This window comes from Tiliqua scincoides, chromosome 14, assembly GCF_035046505.1.
Source record: "Tiliqua scincoides isolate rTilSci1 chromosome 14, rTilSci1.hap2, whole genome shotgun sequence".
NCBI classification, from domain to species: domain Eukaryota; kingdom Metazoa; phylum Chordata; class Lepidosauria; order Squamata; family Scincidae; genus Tiliqua; species Tiliqua scincoides.
The window spans coordinates 3,824,400-3,847,422 of NC_089834.1; the positions used below are offsets into that span (position 1 = coordinate 3,824,400).

The 23,023-nt window shown below is 46.5% G+C and overlaps 1 protein-coding gene across 1 annotated transcript in view; it reads left to right on the forward strand.

The window, feature by feature from the left end:
* Window positions 1–23,023, forward strand: part of ULK1 (unc-51 like autophagy activating kinase 1) — a 101,822-nt gene that overhangs the window by 15,265 nt on the left and 63,534 nt on the right. The window contains exons 4-7 of the mRNA XM_066609648.1: window positions 10,021–10,053; window positions 11,399–11,435; window positions 16,323–16,496; window positions 17,950–18,023. Of these exons, the coding sequence (XP_066465745.1) occupies window positions 10,021–10,053; window positions 11,399–11,435; window positions 16,323–16,496; window positions 17,950–18,023 (318 nt within the window). The remainder of the gene's footprint in view (window positions 1–10,020; window positions 10,054–11,398; window positions 11,436–16,322; window positions 16,497–17,949; window positions 18,024–23,023) is intronic.

The following is a 23,023-nucleotide window of genomic DNA, read 5'->3' on the forward strand; positions in this document are numbered from 1 at the left end:
GTGGAATTTCTTGCCACAAGGCGTGACGTCTGGCCTAGATGCTTTGAAAAGGATAGTGAACAAATTTCTGGAAGAAAAGTCCATCACCAGTTACAAGCTGTGATGGGTACGTGCAACCTCTGGATTTTAGAAGTAGGCTGTGCCTCATAATGCCAGATGCAAGGGAGTGGCATCAGGATGCAGGTGTCTTGTGTGCTCCTGGAGGCTTCTGGTGGGGAACTGTGAGATACAGGAAGCTGGACTAGATTGGCCTTTGACCTGAGCCAGTGGGACTCTTATGTTCCCTCTGCCTTTCACACTGAAGGCACACTCTTGTCATGCCACCCTTGGTCTCACCTCTTCTTTCAAGTGGCCTGGAAGGAAAGAAGGGGCGAGACAGGAACAGAATGGGACACTTGGTGGGACAAGGAGAGGCTATGGAACCTATCACTACTGGGTCTTACCATTGGGTAGATGGGCCCTTGAAGGTGGCTCTGATGCACAGGTTAGGGGTTTGGGGAGTGACCCCTTTCTGTCATGTTGAAGACTGCTGATGGAATGCAGTGAATGAGACAGTGAAGCATTCTGATGTCCATTTGGGGAGAAAAAAAGGTGTAAGCGGCCCTGTGAGGTGGTGATTATGAAGGGTGTGGCCACCTTGTCATCTTGAAAGCAAAAATTTCTCAGTTAGTCAGCATTGCTGGTGCTGGAGTCACCAGACTGGAGCACATGGTTCCCTCCTCGTCACCTGAGTGTACATCAGAGCAGGATAGTGACGCAGCCAGTTGAGCAGTCTCCAAAACTTCCTTCTGGAACTGGCAGGAACATGACTCAGAGTGCTGGCGAAGGTGACGGAAGGGATGCATCCCAGAGTAATTGGAAATGGGCATGTGTGTGTGTGTGTGTGTGTGTGTGTGTGTGTGTGTGTGTGTGTGTGTGTGTGTGTGTGTGTGTGTGTGAATGCAATAGCACAGAAGAGAGACTATCATAATTTGTGCACTGGGGCAGCTTCAGAAAGAAGGTGCCTGGGGTGAAGGGTATGATTGGGATGTAGAAAATTATGCAGGGGATGGATAGAGTGGATTCAGGGTTGTTCTTTTTCCTTTTACACAACACCAGAGCTAGGACCACTCACTAACATTGAGTGGTAGGAGAGTTAAAACAGACAAAAGGAAATATTTCTTTACCCAGCATGTCGTTAATCTGTGGAACTCCTTGCCACAGGGTATGGTGATGGTATCTGGCCTGTATGCCTTTCAAAAGGGGACTGAACAGTGTTCTGGAAGACATGTCCATCACAGGTGACAAGCCATGATGGGTATGTGCAACCTCCTGGTTCTAGAAGTAGGCTACCTCAGAATGCCAGGTGCAAGGGGGTGACTACAGGATGCAGGTCTCTTATTGCCTTGCGTGCTCCCTGAGGCATCTGATGAGCCCCTGAGATACAAGAAGATGGACTACATGGGCCTTTGGCCTGATCCAGAGGGGCTCTTCTGATCTTAGCTCTCCAGTGGCTCTCCCAGTGCCATTCCAATGGCTGTTTTTTCTCTGGGCTCTGTAAATGTCTCCGTTATGAAACAGCCACTTCAGAACTTCTTTTGTGACTTGGTTTGGTTGATGCTTTTCATCTGCCTTGTCAAAGCTTGGGTTTCGAGGGATGACATTTACCCATGGTGTAAAGTTTCAGGCCTGGAGACAGGCCTGGCTGGGACAGTTGAGGGAGGCAGAATGGAACAGCTCTCGGTCTTGTCATCAAGATCATGTTCTTGGGGATGACCTGCTTTTCAGGCCTGTAGCATGACTTGGCTGATTGCTTGCATCTAAACACCCGTGTGGCTTGACGTTAGGCAAATGTGATTTGTGTTCATGCATTCCCTCCACCTTTCTCATGTTATGCTTGCTGATGGGGTAAAAAGTCACCTTTTAAGGTGAGGGCATCTCTTATATTTAGCAGGGGGACAGCACTTGTCTCTATTCATCCTTGCGTCATATCCATCCCCTTTCCCTGTATGGGACACAAGTCTGACTTTTAATGGTCCTACATACAGCTTCCTTCCTTCCTTCCTTCCTTCTTCACTTTAAGAAAGATGCAGCCAAACTGGAGCAGGCTCAGAGGAGAGGATCATCCTCATCAGATGATCAGGGGGCTGGAGGACAAGCCCTACAAGAAAAGGTTGAAGGAACCTGGCATGTTCAGCTTGGAGAAGGGAAGGCTGAGAGGGGATATGATAGCTGTCTTTAAATACCTAAAGGGCTGTCATATGGAAGAAGGGAATAATTTACTCTCAGCTGTCTCTGAAAGCAGAACTAGAACCAAAGGGTACAAACTGCAAGAGAGGAGATTTTAATTGGACATCAGGAAAAAATTCCTGATGGTCAGGGCTGTTTGACAGTGGAACAGATTGCCAAGAGAGGTGGTGGACTCTCCCTCACTGGAGATCTTCAGGTGGAGGCTCCACAAGCACCTGTTGGAGATGTTCTAAGAGAATTTCCTGCCTAGGGCAGGGGGTTGGACTAGATGACTTATTAGGCTCCTTCCAACTCTATGATGCCTGCCTTCCTCACTATCCCAGTCTTGACCAAATCCCCCTGTATAAATTTTGTAAACAAGGTGCACTGGTGGAGAGATCTGGCTAATCCACCCTTTATTATCCTTTAATGCACAACATTGGATTCTGTTTAGTGTGGTGTACGTTGTCATTTATTCGAGTAGATGAAAAACTAATCTATGGAATGAGGAATGTTTTGCAAGTCTAATCCAAGTTTTGTTTGGTGGAGAGGCAAGGTGGTTGTAATACGGATCTAAAAATATACTTTTCTTTCTTTGCCTCTCGTAAGATTATTTTTTGACCTTCCAACGGGCTTTGGATTTCTGCAGAAGGGCGCATTAATGCAGACATTTATATACCCCTCTTTTTTTTTTTTTTGGTGCGCGCTTTTAATAGAACCGGTTCCAATTTTAAAAATAGCCGCATCGGCCTTGTTTGTATTTCCATGTGGTTGCCGAACAAAGACCATGTTTGCCAGAGTCAGCAGATGAAAGAGAAGCAAAGCCAAGCATCTTCTCCGCGGACTGTGTTGAGTGTTTGGCTTCCTCCAGCCCCGAACAGCAGGCGAGTTAGCATCAGGACATTGGGCGGAATTAGGTCATCGGTGTTAGCAACCTACTGATCCAGCAGAAGTTAAACGTTGCTCAGGGGAGCGAGGGATGGCTGCGTTTAAAGCCGCAGGGATCCAATTAGCAAAGCATCTTATGGCTCCCAAGAAAGGAAGGCCTTTGCAAAACCCACCTCTGGCTGTCTGGGCAGTGACAGGGTGGTGACATGATGGGGATCACGCACACCCTGTCCCTGTCTTATGAGAAAAGGCTGCAGCGTTTGGGGCTCTTCAGTCTAGAAAAAAAGTGCCTGGGCGGGGGGGGGGGCATGATCAAGATGTGCAAAATTATGCAGTGGATGGATAAAGGGATGTTGTTTTCCTTCTCACTCCACACCAGAACCAGGGGACATTCACTGAGTGTTGGGAGAGTCAGAACAGAGAAAAGGAAATATTTATTTATCCCAGCATGTAATTGGTCTGTGGAACTCCTTGCAACAGGATGTGGTGATGGCGTCTAGCCTAGATGCCTTCCAAAGGGAATTGGACAGATTGATGGAGGAAAAGTTTGTCACTGGTTATAGGCCATGATGCATATGTGCAATCTCCTGGTTTTAGAAGAAGGCTACCTCAGAATGCCAGGTGCAAGGGATTGGCAACAGCACATAGGAATCGTGTTGTCTTTTGTGTTCCCCGAGGCATCTGGAGGGCCACTGGGAGATACAGGAAACTGGATTTAGATGGGCCTTTGGCTTGATCCAGCAGGGCTCTTCTGATTTTACTTGTTGCAGCTGTGGAGGAGTGATGTCGTGGCTATATTTGTGAGGAAGATAGCTGATGGGTGGGGGGAAGCCCCCGGGGTACTTCCTTTGCCCTTTGATGGTGCAGCTTTGGACATTATTGTTACAGGCACTGAGAATTCTGGGTTTCTCCCAATCTGGTGATCCTTTTGGAGAGTTGTATGTTCTCAGCCTATGCTCCCTTTGAGCCAGCCCTGTTCATCAGCCTGGATTTCGACATTACCAGATTGTCTGTTTCCTTACCAAGGCACTTTCCTAATCCTCAGCCATTAAAATTGTTTTGCCGAGACATGGGCTCTGGTTGAGCCAGTATCCAGCCCCATGCCATTCATGGTCAATTAATGAGTGAGAAGGTGCCCACCTTCTGAAGTTAGGTGCGTGCTGACTGGCGACGGGGCCTTCTTGGTGTGGGCACCATTAATGAAATTCTAACCCCATCACTTATTTGACACTGATATCTTTTCTTTTGGACCACCAATGGTTTCTTTTCTTTGGTGCCACCAATGTCTGAGGCAGATGGACAGCGACAAGGAACAGAGCCTACTCTGTGCTGGCACTGATACTATGGAACTTTTCCCAATTGAATTGAGATCTGATAATCCACTGAAGGTTAAAAAGTTTAAAAAAAATTCTGGCTAGCTTTCCCAATGAAGTTTCTGTTGGTTGTTCTTCCTGGTTAGTAATATGCTGTGCTTTGTGTGTGTTTTCTGTGAGGTTTAATGTTTTATTCATAGGATTGCTATGTGTTTTTTAAAATGCTGGTTTTATTGTGATTTTTTTATATATAAATTTAAAATTATGCTTGTAATGCATCCTGTGCAATGTTCCAGGATTTTTGGAATGTTTGGAAGGAAGGGCAGGATAGAAATCTTTAAAATTGTCTAAATATAGTGCTTTATGAGTGTGGAAAGAGCATCATGCTATTGTCTTGGTGTTCTCCATACAACAACCCTGTATGGCAGTGTTTCTCAAACTGTGGGTCTCAAACTGTGACCCACTAGGTGGGTTGCAAGCCAATTTCAGGTGGGTCCCTATTTTAATATTTTATTTTTAATATATTCGATTGGATGCTACCATGGTATGTGACTGCATTTGGGGAAATGTTACAGACCTGTACTTTTAATAAGCTACTACGTATATTCTTTTAACAATGACAGTAAATGGGACTTACTCCTGGTCAGTGTGGGTAGGATTGCAGCCTAGAATTGTTAAAAATTTTCCTGCTTAATAATGATAATAATGATGATAATAAATAATTTTATTTTTACCCCACCTTTCTCCCCGAAGGGACTCAAGGCGGCTTACAACAGGTTAAAACAGGTTAAAAACATAATTTAAATGTCACTTCTGGTCATGACATCATTTCCAGTGGTTCCTGACAGATTCTGTTTCTAAAAAGTGGGTCCCAGTGCTAAATGTGTGAGAACCACTGCTGTACAGAACATATTCTTATCCCCATATAGCAGATGGGGAAGACTGAGGCTGAGAGGGACTAGCTTGTCAAAGGCCCCACCTAATGGGCTCATGGCAGAGGTGAGGCCTGAACTAAAAGTCCCTGGTTCATAGGTCTCTTAACCACTGTAGTGGGCCCTCTTTATAGGCAGGGTTGGCAGCCGTTGATTTGAATATTCAAATTGAATATTTAAATATTTGTGGATGCTGAACCCGCAGTTGGGGGGCGTCAGAAGGCTCTTCTGGTTTGCAGTTGGTGACTTCCGGTCGCATCTGGAGGTGTTCTGAGTTGTGTGGAGGCAGCATGCGTCCTTGGAGCATGCGTCCTCCCAGAGCCAGGCGTGGCCCCCAGGTAAGTAGTTGCAGCATACGTTGCCCCCCCCATGGATTTCATTATCTGCAGAATTTGGTATCCGTGGGGGGTCCTGGAACCCCTGTGGATACTGAGGGCCCACTATAAAGCACAATTCAAGAGGCAATGCTTTCAAAGCATGAAGGTCATGCAGCAAATGTTGTATTGATCCACGATTCCTATCTACCTGGTGCTTCATTGCGGGACTACTGCAGTGGGTAGGACCAGGGCGCCCTTGAAATTATTGCGGGCATCTTGCTCATGGTTGCATGTGTTGCAAAAGTGAGGGTAACCATCTGGTTGGGCAACATTTTTACATCCTGTTTACATGGGTGGATGAATATCTGAACAAGCTGTCAGGAATAAAGATGGCAGCAATCGCCTGGGTCAGGCAAGTGTGAAATGCAAGTTCCAGATTGGGGTAGGGCCATTTTACCTTGGTGGAGTTGTAATTGGCTCACTACGGAGACTGATCATGCAACAATTATAGTGCTATTTATATAGCGTGTTCATGACACTTTGCATGCGTTATCTTGATGTTGTCCTTACAACAACCTTGTAAGGCAAGTAAATGTAAATATCCCCATTTTACAGATAGGGAAAATTGAGAGGCTGAGAGGGAGTGACTTGTCTGAGGCTGCTGAGTGAGTTCCTGGCAAAGGCTAGATTTGAATTGGGGAAGGCCTGATCTGCCACTTCGGCTGCAATCCTGTGCACACTTACCTGAGTAAGCTCCAGTGAACACAATGGGAGTAACTTTTGAGTAAACATGTAGAGGATTGCACTGTTGAACCTCACCACTCTGCTGTTCTGGCAGTAACCAAGAGAGATTGAGAGAGAGAAAACTGTTTTCTGTATTAACATTTATGTATATTTATATAATAGTTTTCAACAGAATGGCTCAACAGCACAGTTTTGTAGGAAGATAAATGGGGGAGGGGTGATTCCCTGTTCCCAAGGGTTCACAGCTTAAGGAAAAGAGATGTCCCAGCAAGTGGCCACTAGGAAGGTTGCCATTCTGGACTGAGAAGGGACTGTTATTTATTAGTTGATTTATTGCTGAATTTAGTGTGACTTAACTGAAAGATAAGTATATATAGAATTGCAGACTTAATCACATTACAGTGGGCCCACCTTATCTGCGGCTTGTCACCCACAATTTGAATATCCACGGATGCCAAGCCCATGGTTGGCAGGCCTCAAGAGGACCTTCCAGACACCAATGGAAGTGCCTTACAGAAGTGTCCGGGAGGCCTTCTGAGGTGTGGGGAAATCGTGTGTGGCATCCCCATGCCTCAGAAGGTCTCCTGGATGCTTTTGAAAGTTACTTCTGGTTTATCTGCATGGCCCCCCCTTGCAAATTTCATTATCCACAGAACTCTGTATCTGCAGGGGGTCATGGAACTGAGGCCTACTGTGGATTCTGAGGGCCAGTGACATTGATTCTTCTCCCGTAAATAGGAGGCTTGCCCCCCCCATCTCAGTCAGGACCAATTGTTGTGGGTGTGTTTATTAAATTGATGCATGTTCTTCAGATTCTTGCCCTGTCTCATCCCATAAGCCCTGCATGAGAGGTTTCCACCCCACCCAGCCAAGAATGATTCCTTCCTTGGCTGCTGCCATTATCTTCTACGTTCAATCATTATAATGTGACATGATAATAATAAGCTGTAATAGTGACTACCAGTCAGAATGTGCATGCCGTCTCCAGGGTCAGTGGCAGAGTGTTCCTGTAAATTCTCGGGGCGGGGAAGCAAAGGTGACGGAGAGCTATGTTTTCTTCTTCTGTTTGTGGGCTTCAGAGAGCCATTGGGTAGACCACTGGGAGACCAGATGCTGGAATAGATGTGTGTTTGGTTCTCTGATCCCCTTGAATGATTTACCCTTCGTGGTTGGAATGTTTGTGAACATTCTTTGACATTGCAGTAGCAGTTTGTCCATTGGCTTTTGGAGATGTGGGATACAGAGCTGATAGGTGTGATGGGAAGCCATTCCCCCGAGTCACCCTCTGTTATCTTTAAAATTCCACATAAAAAGATTTGTGTTCCATCTTTCTATTGCACACCCATCTGTGATCTCGGATTGGCACCCGGCAAAGCACGCATGAAGTTGTGAAACTGACAGTGTCCGGTTTGGGCCCCGCGCCAGCTTTTGCTGTATGCAAAGTCTCGGACTTCCGCACAGGCCGAGAACTTTAGCTGCATGCTGACAGTGTGGCCTGCAGTTAGTTGGCTTGTAACATGACATCTGTCCTTAAACACCCTGTCCCTTCCGAAACAGGCATGCAGTATCTGCAAACATTGTGACTGCCTCTTGTCAACCACTTGCACTTGGGTGCATTTCAGCAGGCACTGGATCTTGACTGCATGCTTGCAGAGAATGGCACATTTCACAGTTTCATGCATTTATTTGCTTTTTGTTGCATTTGTTTGCCCCGTGGAAGCGAGTTCTAGTATACATGGTCCCGTTCTCACTTTATCCTCACCTTCCCACTGTGAGGTCGGGCAGGCTATGAGATGGTAACTGTGAGCTTCGTGGCTCGCAGGGGAATTTGAATCTGGGTCCAGGTCTGACTGTACCATACTGGTTTCCCACTCCAGGGCTGACTATATCACACTGGTTCATGAATTCTGTCCTGATGCCCGTTCCATCTGGGCCTGGTAATAATTAAAGGCACAATCCTAACCCACTTTCCAGCGCTGACATAAGGGCAATGCAGCTCCAAGGTAAGGGAACAAACATTTTCTTACTTTGAGGAGGCCTCTTTGAGTGCCCCCCAAATGCAGGATGCAGCACACATCCCATTGGCACCGCTATGCTAGTATTGGAAAGTTAGTTGGTTAGGTTTTAGGCCACAGTCAGATGGATATGATTTAATACTAAGCGCTCTGGCAGGAGAGTTTTCCTGCAAACATTTTGGGTCCTGTGTTCACACAGGTTATATCCCCAAACCCTGGGGATTCATTTTCTAATCCTGTTGCTCTTCCTTTGCTTTAAACAAAATAAAAACCTTGCTGGGTCAGGCCGAAGGCCCATCGTTAGGCTAGTATCCTGTTTTCCGCAGCTGCCTCTGGGAAGCCCGCAAGCAGGAGAGAAACACTGCCATTGCTTCCTTTCAAATTCAGAAGCATCCTGCCACTAAACGGAGAGGTAGCGCACTGCGGCCATTAGCCACTGGTCAACCTCTGGTCCTTTGCCTAGTCCCTTTTGTCCAATCTCTTTTTAAAGCCATCCAAGTTAGTCACCCTCCCTTGTCACATCTTGTGGCAGTGAGTTCCACAGAGTAACGATGCACTGTCTGGAGAAGCCCTTCTTCTCGCCCATCCTATATCTCCCACTAGTTAGTTTCATTGCATGAGCCCTGTCCTAATGTTGTAAGAGAGGGAAAAATAATTCTCTTCCTCTCCACACCATGCATAGTTTCCTGCGTCTCAGTCCTGTTCCCCCTTAATTGCCTTAAACCCCAAACCCTGTAGCTTCTTTTCAGAAGACAAATGCTTCACCCTCTGATCATTTTGGTCGTCCTCTTTGGTAGCCTTTTCCAGATCCACAATATCCTTTTTGAGGGGTGGCAACCAAAACGGGACAGTGGGCCCCCCTTAGGCTCAGTGTCCATGGATTTAAATATCCATGAAAGTGGAGTCTGTGGCTGGAAGGCCTCTGAAAGCCTCCTGGGTGCACTTCTTGTTTGCCAGCATGGCATGAGCAACAGATTTCATTGTCCGTGGAATTCGGTACCCACGGGAGTCCTGGAGTGGATCCCCCATGGATACCAAGGGCCCACTGCATTCCAAAGATGCATCATAAACTTGTGTAAGGGCTACTGTAATATCAGCGGTCTCTTTCTTGATTCTGTTCCCAGTTTTCCCAGCATTGACCTGCCATGTCAGTGGTCCTTTTACTGCAGCAGCAGCAAAACCTCACAAGGCTGCATTAGCCTGGCTTGGCCTTTTAATGTCTTAAGATTGTGTCTGTGCTTGCCGAAACCTTCATTAGGTAGAGGCCGGAATGCCCAGGAGCCTGGAGGAACAGTTAAAGGCCACAATAGCTCAGCTTTGTTCAAGGAAAAAGGCATGCAGAGCCCCCCATTAAAAATTTGGTGCCTGTGTCTTCTCAGCCCTTAACTCTGTAATCCCCTCCAATTATTCACCTGAGGTGCGGAAGGGAAAGTTTTTTGTTTTTGCTTTCTTCTCTCCTTGAAAAGTAGGATTAAGGGGCGGGTGTGCACATGTGTGCCTGAAGACTGAGCATCGGACTGGAGCAGCTCATGTGTTTTGTTCCCTCCTGTTATGCAACAGGTTTTTGTTTGAAAAATAATTTTTTTCTCCCTTTTTTTTTTAGGAAATGGCAAACTCTGTTTATTTGGTGATGGAGGTGAGTGAGTCTGAGATATTCTCCAGTGCCTCTCTCTCTTCCTCAGTTGGTTTTCTTCTCCAACTTCTATCCCATCTTTCATCCAGAATGATGTGCAGTCTAAGCTGGTGAACACTTTCCCCATCACTGCCTCTCTATGCTAGGAAGATTTGGCCATTGAACTAGATGTTCTACACCAGAACCAGGGGGCATCCACTCAAATTGAGTGACGGGAGAGTCACAACAACAATATCTTTCTTGATCCAGTGCGCAATTGGTCTATGGAACTCCTTGCCACAGGATGTGGGGGTGGTGTGTGACCTAGATGCCTTCAAAAGGGGGTTGGACAGATTTATGGAAGAAAAGTCCATTACAGGTTATAAGCTGTGATGGGCATGTGAAACATCCTGGTTTGAGAAATAGGCTACCCCAGAAGGCCAGGTGCAAGGGAGTGGCAACAGGATATAGGTCTCTTGTTGACTTGTGTGCTCCTAAGGCATCTGATGGGCCCCTGTGAGATATAGGAAGCTGGACTAGATGGACCTGATCCAGAGGGGCTCTTCTTATGTTCATATGAACTTCTGCTTGGCACACACTTGCTGAAAGCACAGGAGCTCTTCCAGAAGAAAAGGTGGCAAATTAAGCTCCAAGATTTGGCTGCCTTAGAAACTCCCTGCCAGTTTGCCCCAAACTGAACTTGTTCCTCCAGCTTTTATAACCTCAGGCAGCAAAGACTAATCTCAGACCCTTTGTGGGCCATTACTGGGCTCTGTCTCTTTAAGAGCACTCTGCTGTCCTCCTCTCCATTTCCTCTTTCAAACTAGCCCATCACTCTCCTCCACACTTCCCTTTCTCAAATTCAGGAAGTGAATGGAGAGTGGACATACTGCTGCCTGAGGCGACTGCCTCAGTAATCCTCTTGGATGGGCCGGCTCTCCCAGCAATTAAATCATATTTTAATTTTATTGGAAATTACATTCTCTAATTGCAGGCTTTTGTACTGAATGTGAAAATGCCATTCGTTAGAAGAGCAAGACTTATGAGAGCTCCTTGGATGGCTGTTTATTCATACAGAGCATTAAACGTGTCCTCTAAGAATATCTGTGTGTATTTTGTACTAATTGAACTCACCTGCAAATAATTAATCATTAACGTATTAATTACATATGTTGTTAATGTATTAATTAACATTAATTAATTAATTGTTGTTAATGAACATAATTTTTCATAAAGATCTATTTTGATATTTTATTGCAGGGTCCATATGAAACTTTCATTTTGCTTTCTCCACCTCTTAAGATGAAAGCAATATATATTAAACAGGCTTGCTTATGGGATTCTCTCCCTCTCTTCCCCCCCTTTCTAGTACTGCAATGGTGGAGACCTGGCTGATTACTTGCACAGTAAGTAAACGAGGGGATGTTTTCACCTTTGCAAAATGAACCAGAGTGTTAAAGTATCTCCAGATTTTAGCTGCAGAATATTCTGTTCCGAGAACAGAGTGCCTTCTAATGCTGTTCAGTGTGTAGACTGTGCCTTGCCTGGCTGTTGAAGTTTTTTGTATTTTTATTTGGGGGGGGGGGGAGTGTTTACCTGAAGTAAATGCGTAGGGATTGCAGCTTTAGCAACCCTTTTCCAAACAAAAAAGGCTCAAATGTTGCAGCTTTCCCAGTAGCTCTGCTTATGCCAGGCTTGTAAACAGTGACGTAGCTAAGGCCCCTGGCACCTAGGGGCACAAAACTTTTCAACACCCCGCCACGGCCTCCCAGATCCTCAGGAGACTCCTTGGAGGACTTAGAAAGGCAGTTCCAATTTTCACAAAAACTGGAGGTGCCTTTTTAAGGCCTTCAGGAGGTCTACAGAGGCTCAAGGAGGCTGCACACAGCCTCTCCAAGCCACGGAAGTCTTCTTTTTTTGCCTTGTGCCTGCTATCAGAAGTGCAGGTTGGCACCCCTTTAAGGAAAGGTGCCTGGGGTAATGTACCCCCTGCTCCCCCTAGCTACGCCACTGTTTGTGAGTACAGAAAGCTGCCATACTGAGTCCAGACCACTGATCCGTCTAGGTTTGTATTGTCTTCCCCAACTGGTAACAGCTCTCCAGGGAGTCTTTGTCCAGCCTTCCTGGAGATGCTAGGGATTGAACATTGTTCTGTCTATAAAGGGAGAGCTGGTCCAAGACATCTTGAAGCAGCAGGCCAAATGCTGCCCACCTTATCTGATGATGTGCCATGTGCCAGTCTCTGTTCTTCCCACTCTCCAGTGTTCTAGCTTAGTGCTCTCCTCTCCGTATTTCCTCCCTGTCCCCCTCTTCCAAGTGTTCCCAAAGTGTGTTGCAACACCTTTGCTTAGGGCATCAGAGCACACTCACAGGGGTGCCGCAAGATGTCCCCAGTGGCCCTGCCTACCTGTTCTCCCAGGCACCTCCATCTTGATCTTGTGAGATATGGGTGCCACCATCTTGATGAAACCTCACACTATTTGGGTTCCATCATCTTGGATCTTGCAAGATTCAAGATGGTGGCTCCTGGCTGAGCTGGGAAGAAGAGGCTGCAGGGGCACCATGACCCTGGAAAGTTTGGGAACCACTGCCAAATTCCTTTTCCTATCTGGTTTGTGGACAGAGGAATAATGGAGGCAAGTAAGCAGACAGGGATGGGCACCCCTCCCCCACCAGTCTACTGCCTGGGCAACCATTTCAGTTGGCCTCATGAATGGGCCGATCTTGTGTAAAAGCCCTTCACCTATGTTTGGATCTTCAAACAGAGACTAAATACCATATTGCATGCAGAATTTTAACTAGTAGCTAGTAACACTAGTAGCAGGGTGTGTTTAGAATGATTTTCTCCCGCCCACCTCTCATTTCCTGCCTTGAAAAGCATCTAGCAATGCATGCTAACTGGAAGATTAAAGCTGTCTCTTCCATGTTTATTCATGCTTCCCCGAACAATTTCGGGCCCCTGTTTAAACAAACAACATTAATCTAGTTTGTCCTGTTGATGTTGTGCAAAGTGGAGTTTGTCAGGGAGGGAGGGAGGGAAATTTCCACTGGGTACTACTTAAGTCTCTTTTGTCTTGGAGAGGCTGGCTTTGAAGCTTTAAAAAGCTCAGTGCCTATTTCCCTGGGGCCCTTGGGGAGCATTCTTGTGAATAAATGAATCTGGACCTAAATGCAAAGTTCAGATCCATCATTTGTCTTCGATAGTATTCAAAGATGTCTTGGTGGAGTTGTATGTAGTGGGATAGCTAAGGCATCTGGCACCCCAGGGCATAAACCATTTTTACCACCTGCCCCATAAAACAAAATCAAATTTAACATCCCCATCGTATCTGGCCACATTTGGGAGGTGGTCTGAGGTATGGGGCACTGCCCCCCTGTGTCTCAGAAGGCCTCCTGGAAGCCCTTCTGGATGTGCCACCATCTTGGATGTGGCCCTTCTGCCAAAAACTTTGGACACCCCTGCTCTAATGCATTGCACTTTGGGTGCCCTCGGAGACTATTCAGGAATTTCAGTTTGCCCCTAATGCAACTGCTAGCTTACTCATTAGGACCACATGGTAGGAAGAAGTAGTTCACTGGTTTCAGTAACCACTGATCTGATTGCCTGTCTGTTTCAGGGCACAATTCAAAATCCTGGAAGCCTATTTATGCCCATATGCACAAACTACTAACAACCCAGCCACACAAGATTCCCAGCCCAGTTTTCATAGCTGTCTCTGTAGTGTTTACTCTCCCCCTATTTTGAAGCTTTCCTTGAGATCCATGAGGACTAGAAGTTCTTATTTTTATTTTTTTCAAGTTAAATTTTGCACTTGTGCCTGCAGGCAAGCTCTCTAGGCAAAGGATGAGCACCCTCTGTTTGAGGCCAGTGGGTGAGTTCTTGGCCCCAAATTGGTGGATGAGCTCAGCTGTCCTTTCATGTGGGCGAAAAGGGAGATGGGCTTGTTCGTTGCCAAAATGTGCTCATGGCATGAGTCACATGACTTGAGTGTATGTGCTGGCAGGTTCTAGAAGCAACCGCAGGAGTTGGCTTTGGCTCACCTTGCTGCCTCTGAACTGGGGAATTGTTGGTCCCTTGACATATTGCTGGCTAAGTTCACTTTTTGATACCCTTTCCTTTTCTTTATTTAAGAGCTAAATTTGCTGTAAATATAGGAAGTTGCCTTTGACTGAGTCTGACATTGAACCATTTAGCTTAGGGAAGCCAGCATGGTCTGGAAACATCTCTCCAGGTTTTCAGACTTCCTTGACCCTGGGACCTTCTGCCTGGAAAGCAGATGCTTTAACCACTGAGTGGCACCACTGGTTCTTACAGGTGGTAAACCTGGTTCTAGGCTGTACAACTTCAGTCTGCAGATGTGGCATTCACATCACTGAATTCTCCCCCCTTACAAAATAAATAAAATTTCTCAAATTAGTAAATAAACATGTCAGGGTTCTAGCCTAACCTGTTTGTTCTCCATGCGGACATCGTTTTTGTTATTCATTCATGTGAGAGCTACAGCCCAGATGCAAGATTACTGCCTCAATGAGAACTAGTCCCTTACTTGGTGGTGGTAGTACAAAGCATGTGGAGAGGTGATTCATTGGGGAATGTATATCCAAGACAGTGGCAGAAACTGTTACCCTGCACCTGCCTGATCTTGGAAGCTAAGCAGGGTCAGGCCTGGTTAGTACTTGGATGGGAGACCACCTGGGAATACTGGGTGCTGTAGGCTTATACCATAGTCTTTCAAGACTGAAGGTTGTCAACCAGTGTATATCCAAGGAAAGAAAATTTATCAGGAACGATATGGCTGCCTCCCTCAAAAAAACATTTTAAAAAATATTTTGTATTCAGATTTTGCATACAGAAAAAGAGAAAATGTATACAAGACAAAAACAGTGGCATCAATATATAATGGCAAAGAACTATTAAAAAGTGCACAGTTAAGGACCCAATCCTGAACAGTGCACCTGGCTCACTGCTAGCGTGCACTGTTGCAAATGTGGAGCTAGCCTAGCGCACACTGAACCAGCACCAGTGCTGGGCCCGTGTTCTACCTCAGAGTGGTTGTCTGGACTGCCTGGTGTTGTAGAGGGTGACGGGAGTGTGGGGGGGAGGTTCGGAAGAGGCATTCCAAGGTGGGGGTGGAGGGCAGGGAGAAGGCGTGGTGGGGGGCAGGAGGGGGTGGGACAGGTGGAGGTCCGTTTCAGAGCACACAGTCCGACATGTGACTTTTTGATTCTGCGCCAGCTTGAGAGCCACCTCAGAACTGAGTAGCCTCATTGTGGGGCTACTTCCCTAACTCAGGGGAAGGAGACGAAAGTCCCCTTCTCCCAGGGAGATGGCAGTGGCTGCCCAGGGTGCATTGGATACCACAGCCACCATTTTGGTGCTGCGCTCTGGGCAGCTCGGGATTGAGCTACCTGGCAGCTCCCTCAGGTGACAGAACTTGGATCTGAGAACATGGCAAATTGTGGCTTAATTTGTTGTTTGACTTTTACCATGTCTGTGAGAGAGAGACGTATGACTTTGCCCCTCAGGATGGGCCAAAATGTCTTGGGTGTTAATTTCCCCACCGCATTTTTATGTGTGCTGAGGTAAATACAGGCTAATGTGTTGTGTGATGCTAAATGCAGTCAAAATATGTCTGTGCAGGTTGTTCTGGGATTGTCACCTGTGTTGTGCCAGTGCTGGGAGAATAACTGAGGTTGCCTGAGGGTCTCTCTCTTTTTTTTTTTTTTGAAGTTCAGGCCTCTTGGTTTGCATTTCTCAAACAGCCTGTACTTATAAAGGACATCACTTGCGTGCAATTGATTAAACAACACACACAAAACGATACCATCGATTAATTAATCAATCAACTGCATTTAAATTAAATGTTAATACTATTCAGACCTCAGTAGGGAGGTTTGTCTCTTTGAGAACCTGAAGGAAGCGTGTAGAATTTTCCAGTTAATCAACCAAAACTACCACACACATTGAAGTGTTGAAAATGAGCCTAAGTGTGTTGTAAGACTCAGGCTAATAATTATAGGATCAGCCAATTTCCTGTCCCCGACACTGAGGAGAAGGCACCAGGGGGTACAAGAAGAAAGGGAATAAATCCGTAATTCCCAAACTGTGGGTCGTGACCTGATTTTTGGTGGGTCTCCAAAATGTGATGGAAAGTTCCGATAATTAATTGCCTCAAGACACGACACTATTAAAAAGTCAGGTATTGTAGCTGGTAATTACCCTGCAAGGGGCCCAGGTCCTGCAGTTTGCAAGATAGTGGCTAACTGCCCTGCCCTGTCTCTTTCCTCCTCAGGTATGAGGACGCTCAGCGAGGACACGATCCGGCTCTTTTTGCAGCAGATTGCTGGTGCCATGAAGGTGTTGCACAGCAAAGGGATAATTCACCGAGATCTGAAACCTCAGAATATTCTCCTTTCCTTTGCGGGGGGCAAGAAATCCAACCCCAATAACATTCGCATCAAGATTGGTAAGTGCTAAAGCTGTCAGCCAAGAATGGCTTTCCCGTTTCCCCAAAGCTTATGAATTATCTGGTTTCCAACAGGTGGACTGGTTAAATTTTAATTGGAAACCTCAATGTGTAGGTGCTGTTCTGAGAATTTGGAAGGGAGTGTGAGAGGACTTTGCTCTTTAATAACCAGCGGCTACTGGAGCCAAAATGAGTTTTAAAAAAACAAAAAAAAAGTTTACACCTTTGTTTTTAGCAACTCTTAATTCCGCTTTTTTCACAGAATCCTAGAGTTGGAAGGGGCCTAACAGGTCATCTAGTCCAACCCCCTGCCTTAGGCAGGAAATCCTCTTAGAGCATCTCCAACAGGTGCTTGTGGAGCCTCTGCTTGAATATCTCTTGAACTACAGTGGGCCCTCCTTATCTGCAGCTTTCAGCATCCGTGGATGCCAAACCTGTGCTACAGAAAGCCTCCGGACACAATAGGAAGCCACTTCCTTGTTCACACTAGTGACTTCTGGTTGCATCCGGAGGTGTTCTGAGGCACGGAAGCCTCAGAACACCTCTTGGACGCAACTGGAAGTCACCAGCCTGAGCCGGAAGTGTCTTTCCATTGTGTCCGGGAAGTAGCTGTGAGGCTGCACTTCAGATTTTGGTATCCTCAGGGGGTCCTGGAATAGATCTTTGCGCCCCCCCCACCCCCGGAAACCACCCCCACCCCTGGAAACCAAGGGCCCACAATACTCTTGCCACTTCTTGTCAGATAACATCTGATGGCAGCACACGACACTTGGTGACCCTCCTGGCTGAACACGTTAAATGGCACCTACTGATTATATTTTTGGGATGATGCAAAAGCCTCCACCTGGGCTTGACAACAGTGTTTTGGCATACACAAGTCCCCACATGTGGTTGTCAAGTGACTATCTCAAAAAAGGATATGGTGGAAATGGCAAAAGTGCAATAGAGAGTGATCAAAATAATTGTTGGGCTGGGGCACCTCCCTTATGAGGAACGGCTACAGCGTTTGGGGCTCTTCAGTCTAGAAAAAAGGCTTACGAGGGGGGGACATGATAAAAAATTGTGCAGGGGAAGGATAGAGTGGATACAGAGTTGCTTCTTCTCTTTCACGCAACACAACACCAGAACCAGGGGACATTCACTAAAATTGAGTATTGAGAGAGTTAGGACAGACAAAAAGAAAATACTTCTTAGCGTGTAGGTCTGTGGAACTCCTTGCCTAGAAGTAGGCTACCTCAGAATCCCAGATGCAAGGGAGGGCACCAGGATGCGGGTCTCTTGTTATCTTGTGTGTTCCCTGAGGCATCTGGTGGGCCACTGTGAGACACGGGAAGCTGGACTAGATGGGCCTATGGCCTGATCCAGCAGGCTGTTCTTATGTTAGTGTTTGTGGACTCTTCCCCATCAGCTGACTCATTTTTGTGTGTGTGTGTGTCTTTGGTTCTGCCTGCAGCGGATTTTGGATTTGCACGGTATCTGCAGAACAATATGATGGCAGCAACGCTCTGCGGTTCCCCCATGTACATGGTAAGTATCTGGGCTGTTGTAGCTACACGGCCTGTGGCTTTCTTTCTTTTCTCCTCACTTCCATGTCCTGCCCGCTTGTCCTCTTACTACTCATTTTCAAAATGGAACGTATGGGATGAAGGAAGTGTAGCATCACAATCATGCTGGTTGAGCTTGACATAGCTGCTCGTTGCCATGGCAAGGGTGGCAGCAGCAAAAGAAAACGTTACTTTACCTGGTGTGTAATTGAACTGTGGAACTCCTTGCCACAGGATTTGGCAACAAGCCTTGATGGGTATGTGCCCCAAAACCTCCTGTTTTTAGGAGTAGGCTGCCTCGGAATGCCAGGTGCAAGGGATTGGCAACAGGATGCAGGTGTCTTGTGTACTCTGGAGGCATCTGGTGTGCCACTGTGAGATTCAGGAAGCTGGATTAGATGGGCCCTTGGCTTGATCCAGCGGGGCTGCTCTTATATAGACAGACTGAAAGTTTTCAGGAGCTACTGTGGGAGGGAGTGTTTTCCAGGACCTTGGGAGCTACCAGCACAAAATGGTGGCTTAGGGAGGCAGAGCCTTTTGCAAAATGTCAGCTGGTGCAATAGTTTACATGCAGGAGCTGTTCTGAGACAAAACATGCATGCACATCTCCTTACCCACCGCTTAGTACTCTGTCCGTGTTCCAAACATGGCTGGACTGTGCTTTTAACTTGTGCTCCTGGGAGCTGGGGGAGATGTCAGGAAAATTTCAAACTGCCAACGTGGGTGAATGGGTGGGCAGAACTTTTTTTTTTGGGGGGGGGTGATGTTTAGATCACTGTAGCTCTGTTCTGGTAGCTACACAGTAACATTTGCCCTCCCTTATGATGAAGACTCCAGGGGACTGGCTTGTATGTGTGTCATTATTAGCAGGTTTGTGTGTTTTCTGGGCAAGGACACTGTCAGTGTGTGCCTGGCCCATTTTCGATGCTTAAATGAATGTGAGGCTCACCTAGACATGATGGTCAGATGAGTGCATCTGCTCTGAACTTGGCACAGGACTGTGAGCGTGCATCTGTGTTATTGTTTTGTGCCAGCACACTTGTCCTATTAGACCAAGTGCTTGTTCTTTCCTTGCTATCCCCCACTCTCCTTCCATTAGTCCAGCACAGTGAGCTACTGTGCCAGTGAGCATCTCAGTTGCCAGAGATGTGTCGGTCACTGATTTATCCTAGATAAGGAGGTGGCTGTGAATCTCAACCAGTCTCCTTAGACTGTATGTGCTCACGAGGCTGGCTGCAGCACTTTGGCTCGGTGTGGTTTCCGCTGTTATGAACACAACAGCTAGAGAATAGCCTCATTCAGGACCTATGTTTAGCCCAGGCTCGGTTCCAGGGCCTGTCCTCAACGATAACGCTGAGCTCTGACAATAGATGAATCACCTGTGACACTTCTGTGTATCAGGCTGCCGTGAAAGGTATGGGAGCTATGCCATTAAGCACAGAGTCTGTTTTGTCTCTCTCAGCTTAAGGAGGGGAGACCAAGAAGGGGCAAGTCTGAGCTGATCCAGGAACCAAATGGGTCTGCTTCCGCTTTACTGGTTTTCTCATATAGGACAGAACATTTGGTCTTGCCTATGTGGGCAGAGTGTGTGATTTGAGGCCATTCTAGTCCAACCCCTACTAGACACAGGAAATCCATAGCTGGAGCATCTCCTCCCTATAAGGTGGTTGTCCAGCTTCTGCTGAAAAACATCTAGGGAGAGAGAGCTTGTCACCTTGCAAGGTAATTCTTGAGCTGCTCTTACCGTTAAGGAGCTTCTTCTGTGCAGCAGAAATCTGCCTATCTGTATCTTAAGCCCCTAGATCTAGTCCTGTCTTCCAAAGCAGCAGAGAAGAAATCTTTGCACATTCTTATGTGCATGTTCTGTAGTCCACTACTCTAGCCCACCACTCTTCTCTCTTCCTTACTTCCTCTACTGTTTCAAATCCAGGAAGTGGGAGTGGGAGAAGCAATGGAAGTGGCCTGGGGGAGGCAGCTGCCCTCTGTCACCCCATAGTCCGAGGGGGCCCTGCAAAATCCCCATGTGGAACCTCCTTGTCTCTCTTTTTTGTTATGGCCTCAGCCCACTTGCCTACAGAGAAGTCTGCTAAAAATGCCGACAGGGAGGAAGTGTTAGGGAAGGACTGAGCTGGGATGAAGCAACTGTCAGTTCACATTTTGCTGACTACACAAAACAATCAACTAGGCTGGGTGTGTATGTATTTATGCCTGCAGTCTAAATAAAGATGACAAAGACAGCTCTTGAATCCAACGCTTGAGACTGTTCTCACACAGGTTGGTGTTTTTCTTTCATGTAGGAACTGCAAAGAAAACAGCCTGTGGTCTGCCCTGATTCATCTTGCTTTTCTTTCCCTTTTCTGCCCCCTGATAAGGGCCCTTTGGCATTCAACGGTAGTCATGGAGAAATGAATGAAATGCTTTTCTGTGTCCGGATTGCTTCCTGCTCATGTGCAATGCTTACCTTTCTTGGAGAGCTGGTGTGTTGTAATGGTCAGAGTAGGACTGATGGGAACCAGGTTCAAATTCCTGCTCAGCCACAAAACTGAACTTTAAACCAGACTCGCTCCTACTTGCTGTCAAGTCCACCTTTTAGGGTTGTTGTGAGGATCACTGGGTGTGTGGATGATATACACCCCCTTGAACTTCTTGGAGGAATCTAGTTGAGTGGTTCTCAAGCACCAGAACCCACTTTTTATTAGCACCAGAACCCACTTTTTAAAATGACACTCTGTTGAGGCACACATAGCTTTACGAGACATTATGATCTAGAAAGAAATGATATTATATATTTATTGACAGTAATATTTTATTGGTTTATTTGCAAAAACAAACACACACACCTCAATCCATTTCTCATCATGAGGCAGTCCTAATGAATAGCCCTAAGGCTTGAGAGGCTTAGTCTTGTGCTCCAGCCTTCCCCTACCCCTAGTACCTGTCATCTGACAGACTTGGGGCCAAATCCTATCCAATTTTCCAGTGCTGGTGCAGCTGTGCCAATGGGGCGTGTGCTGCATCTTGTGGTGGGGAGGCAGTCACAAAGGCTTCCTCAAGGTTTGGGAATATTTGTTCCCTTACCTTAGGGCTGCATTGTGGCTGCACCAGCGCTGGAAAGTTGCATAAGATTGGACCCTTAGGAAAAAAAACACACCAGAAGAAAGTTGTTCAAACATTGATCTCCCTATATTCGCACAACGTTGCAAACTGTAGGAGCTCAGCTGTTTGCAGGGCAATTTGCAGCTCCTTTGCAAACTGCAGGAGCTCAGTGTGGGGCAATTAGCAGCTATCTGAATTTTGCATAGCCTCAGAGCTTGAGGCAGTTAATTATCTGATCTTTCCATCATCCATGTTTTCAGTGGAGGCTCTGCAGAACCCACTAGATATTGGGTCCGGACCCACCAAGTGGGTCCCAACCTACAGTTTGAGAAATTCTGCACTAGGCCAGTTGAGACAGCTGCCCCAGGGAGTCTCTGCTCCTCCTGCTCTCTGGTTTCAAAGGCGGGGGGGGGGGGAGAAAGTGGTGAGCCATGGCATTGGAGATTCTTTAGCATTCCATTCCTCTCTTTCTTTTTGAATTTTTGGGGGAGCAAGAGAAGGAGCGGTGAAGGAGGGTGCTGCTGGCTTGTGCCTGGTAGCATCTCCAACTAGGACTGGGAAAGACCCTGTGGGAGATCCCAGAGCTCTGTGTCACTCTGTGTAGGCAACAGAATAGCTAGAATGTCATCTGCCTTGTGATAAAGCTACTTCCAATGGAAAATGGGATTGTTTCCAGTGTTTAGTTCTGTCGGGGGGGGGAGGGGAAGGTTACAGGAAATCCTGGGTGATACGGCCCTCGCTGCTGCCATTCCATGCACACACCCAGGGAGGCACATGGGCTTGGCGTGTGCCATTTGCTGGTACTTTGATAGAGCATTGCACCCCTGTGATTGCCAGGCAGAAGCACCTGAAAACCCTTGGTGAGCCACCACACAGCCAGCCAGGACTATAGCAAACTAGATGGACCAGTGAGCCACCCCTCCAAGGTTCCCAGATGGCCCTAGAAAGAATAAAAACGTGATATTCAAATTCCTATCTTTTAGGGAATCCTTTCCACATCATCCCATCTGGTGAGGAGCTCTTGTGAGCATTCTGGGAAATGATAATACTGTCTTAATTATTTAATAATTTATTATTTAATAATATGAAATAATTTTTAATATTTTTAATAGTTTAAAATGATTATGATTTAAAATTAGAAGCAAAAGTGATGCATTTAGCATCATATCTGGCTTGGACCCCCAATCAGGAGATCTACTGGAGATCTGACCTCTTGCCACAAACTCACCAATGGCCTAACTTCAAACCACCCAGTTGGTTTTGTGGATGTTTTGTACCTGGGTTTCCCTAGCTCTGGTCTTGGATAACCACTAAGCCACTCTGTCTTTCAGTGCCCTGCCGCCTCCCTCGGCTTCCTCCTGAATAGGCTAGATTCCTGGGGTGTTTGTGGTGGATCAGCTTTATGAAGTATTACGTTACCTGTCCTGACTTGATCCTTTGGTATTACCTGGGTGGCAAGTGATAAACATTGCCACTTCCACCTGCGCGAGCATGTTTGCCCTTGTTTTTAAGAGAGATGGTTTATCTTAGCTGCCTAAAAAAGATGTTTGTTTTACCCCGGTGACTCATTTGTCTGAGTGCAATAAATACACTTTTCCCCCTTGAGCTACGTGAGAAGGGAATTTAATCTGCAACCATCTTGAGTAGGTCAAGTGGCTTAAGGTGTGTGTGTGTGGGGGGGGTGTGTATATTTTCCTTTTGAAAAATAATTTTTTCTTTTCTTAAAGCAGAAACAGGCTTGAATTAACCAGACTGTTGTTATGAAACGGCCTCCTCCCTGTCTGTATGATTACACAGTTTTAAGCAGGGAACCAACACTATAATCTTTCTTTTGTAGAATCTTGACTAGCAGTGTTTTAAGTGAGTTTTTTTTTCTAAAGCAAAATG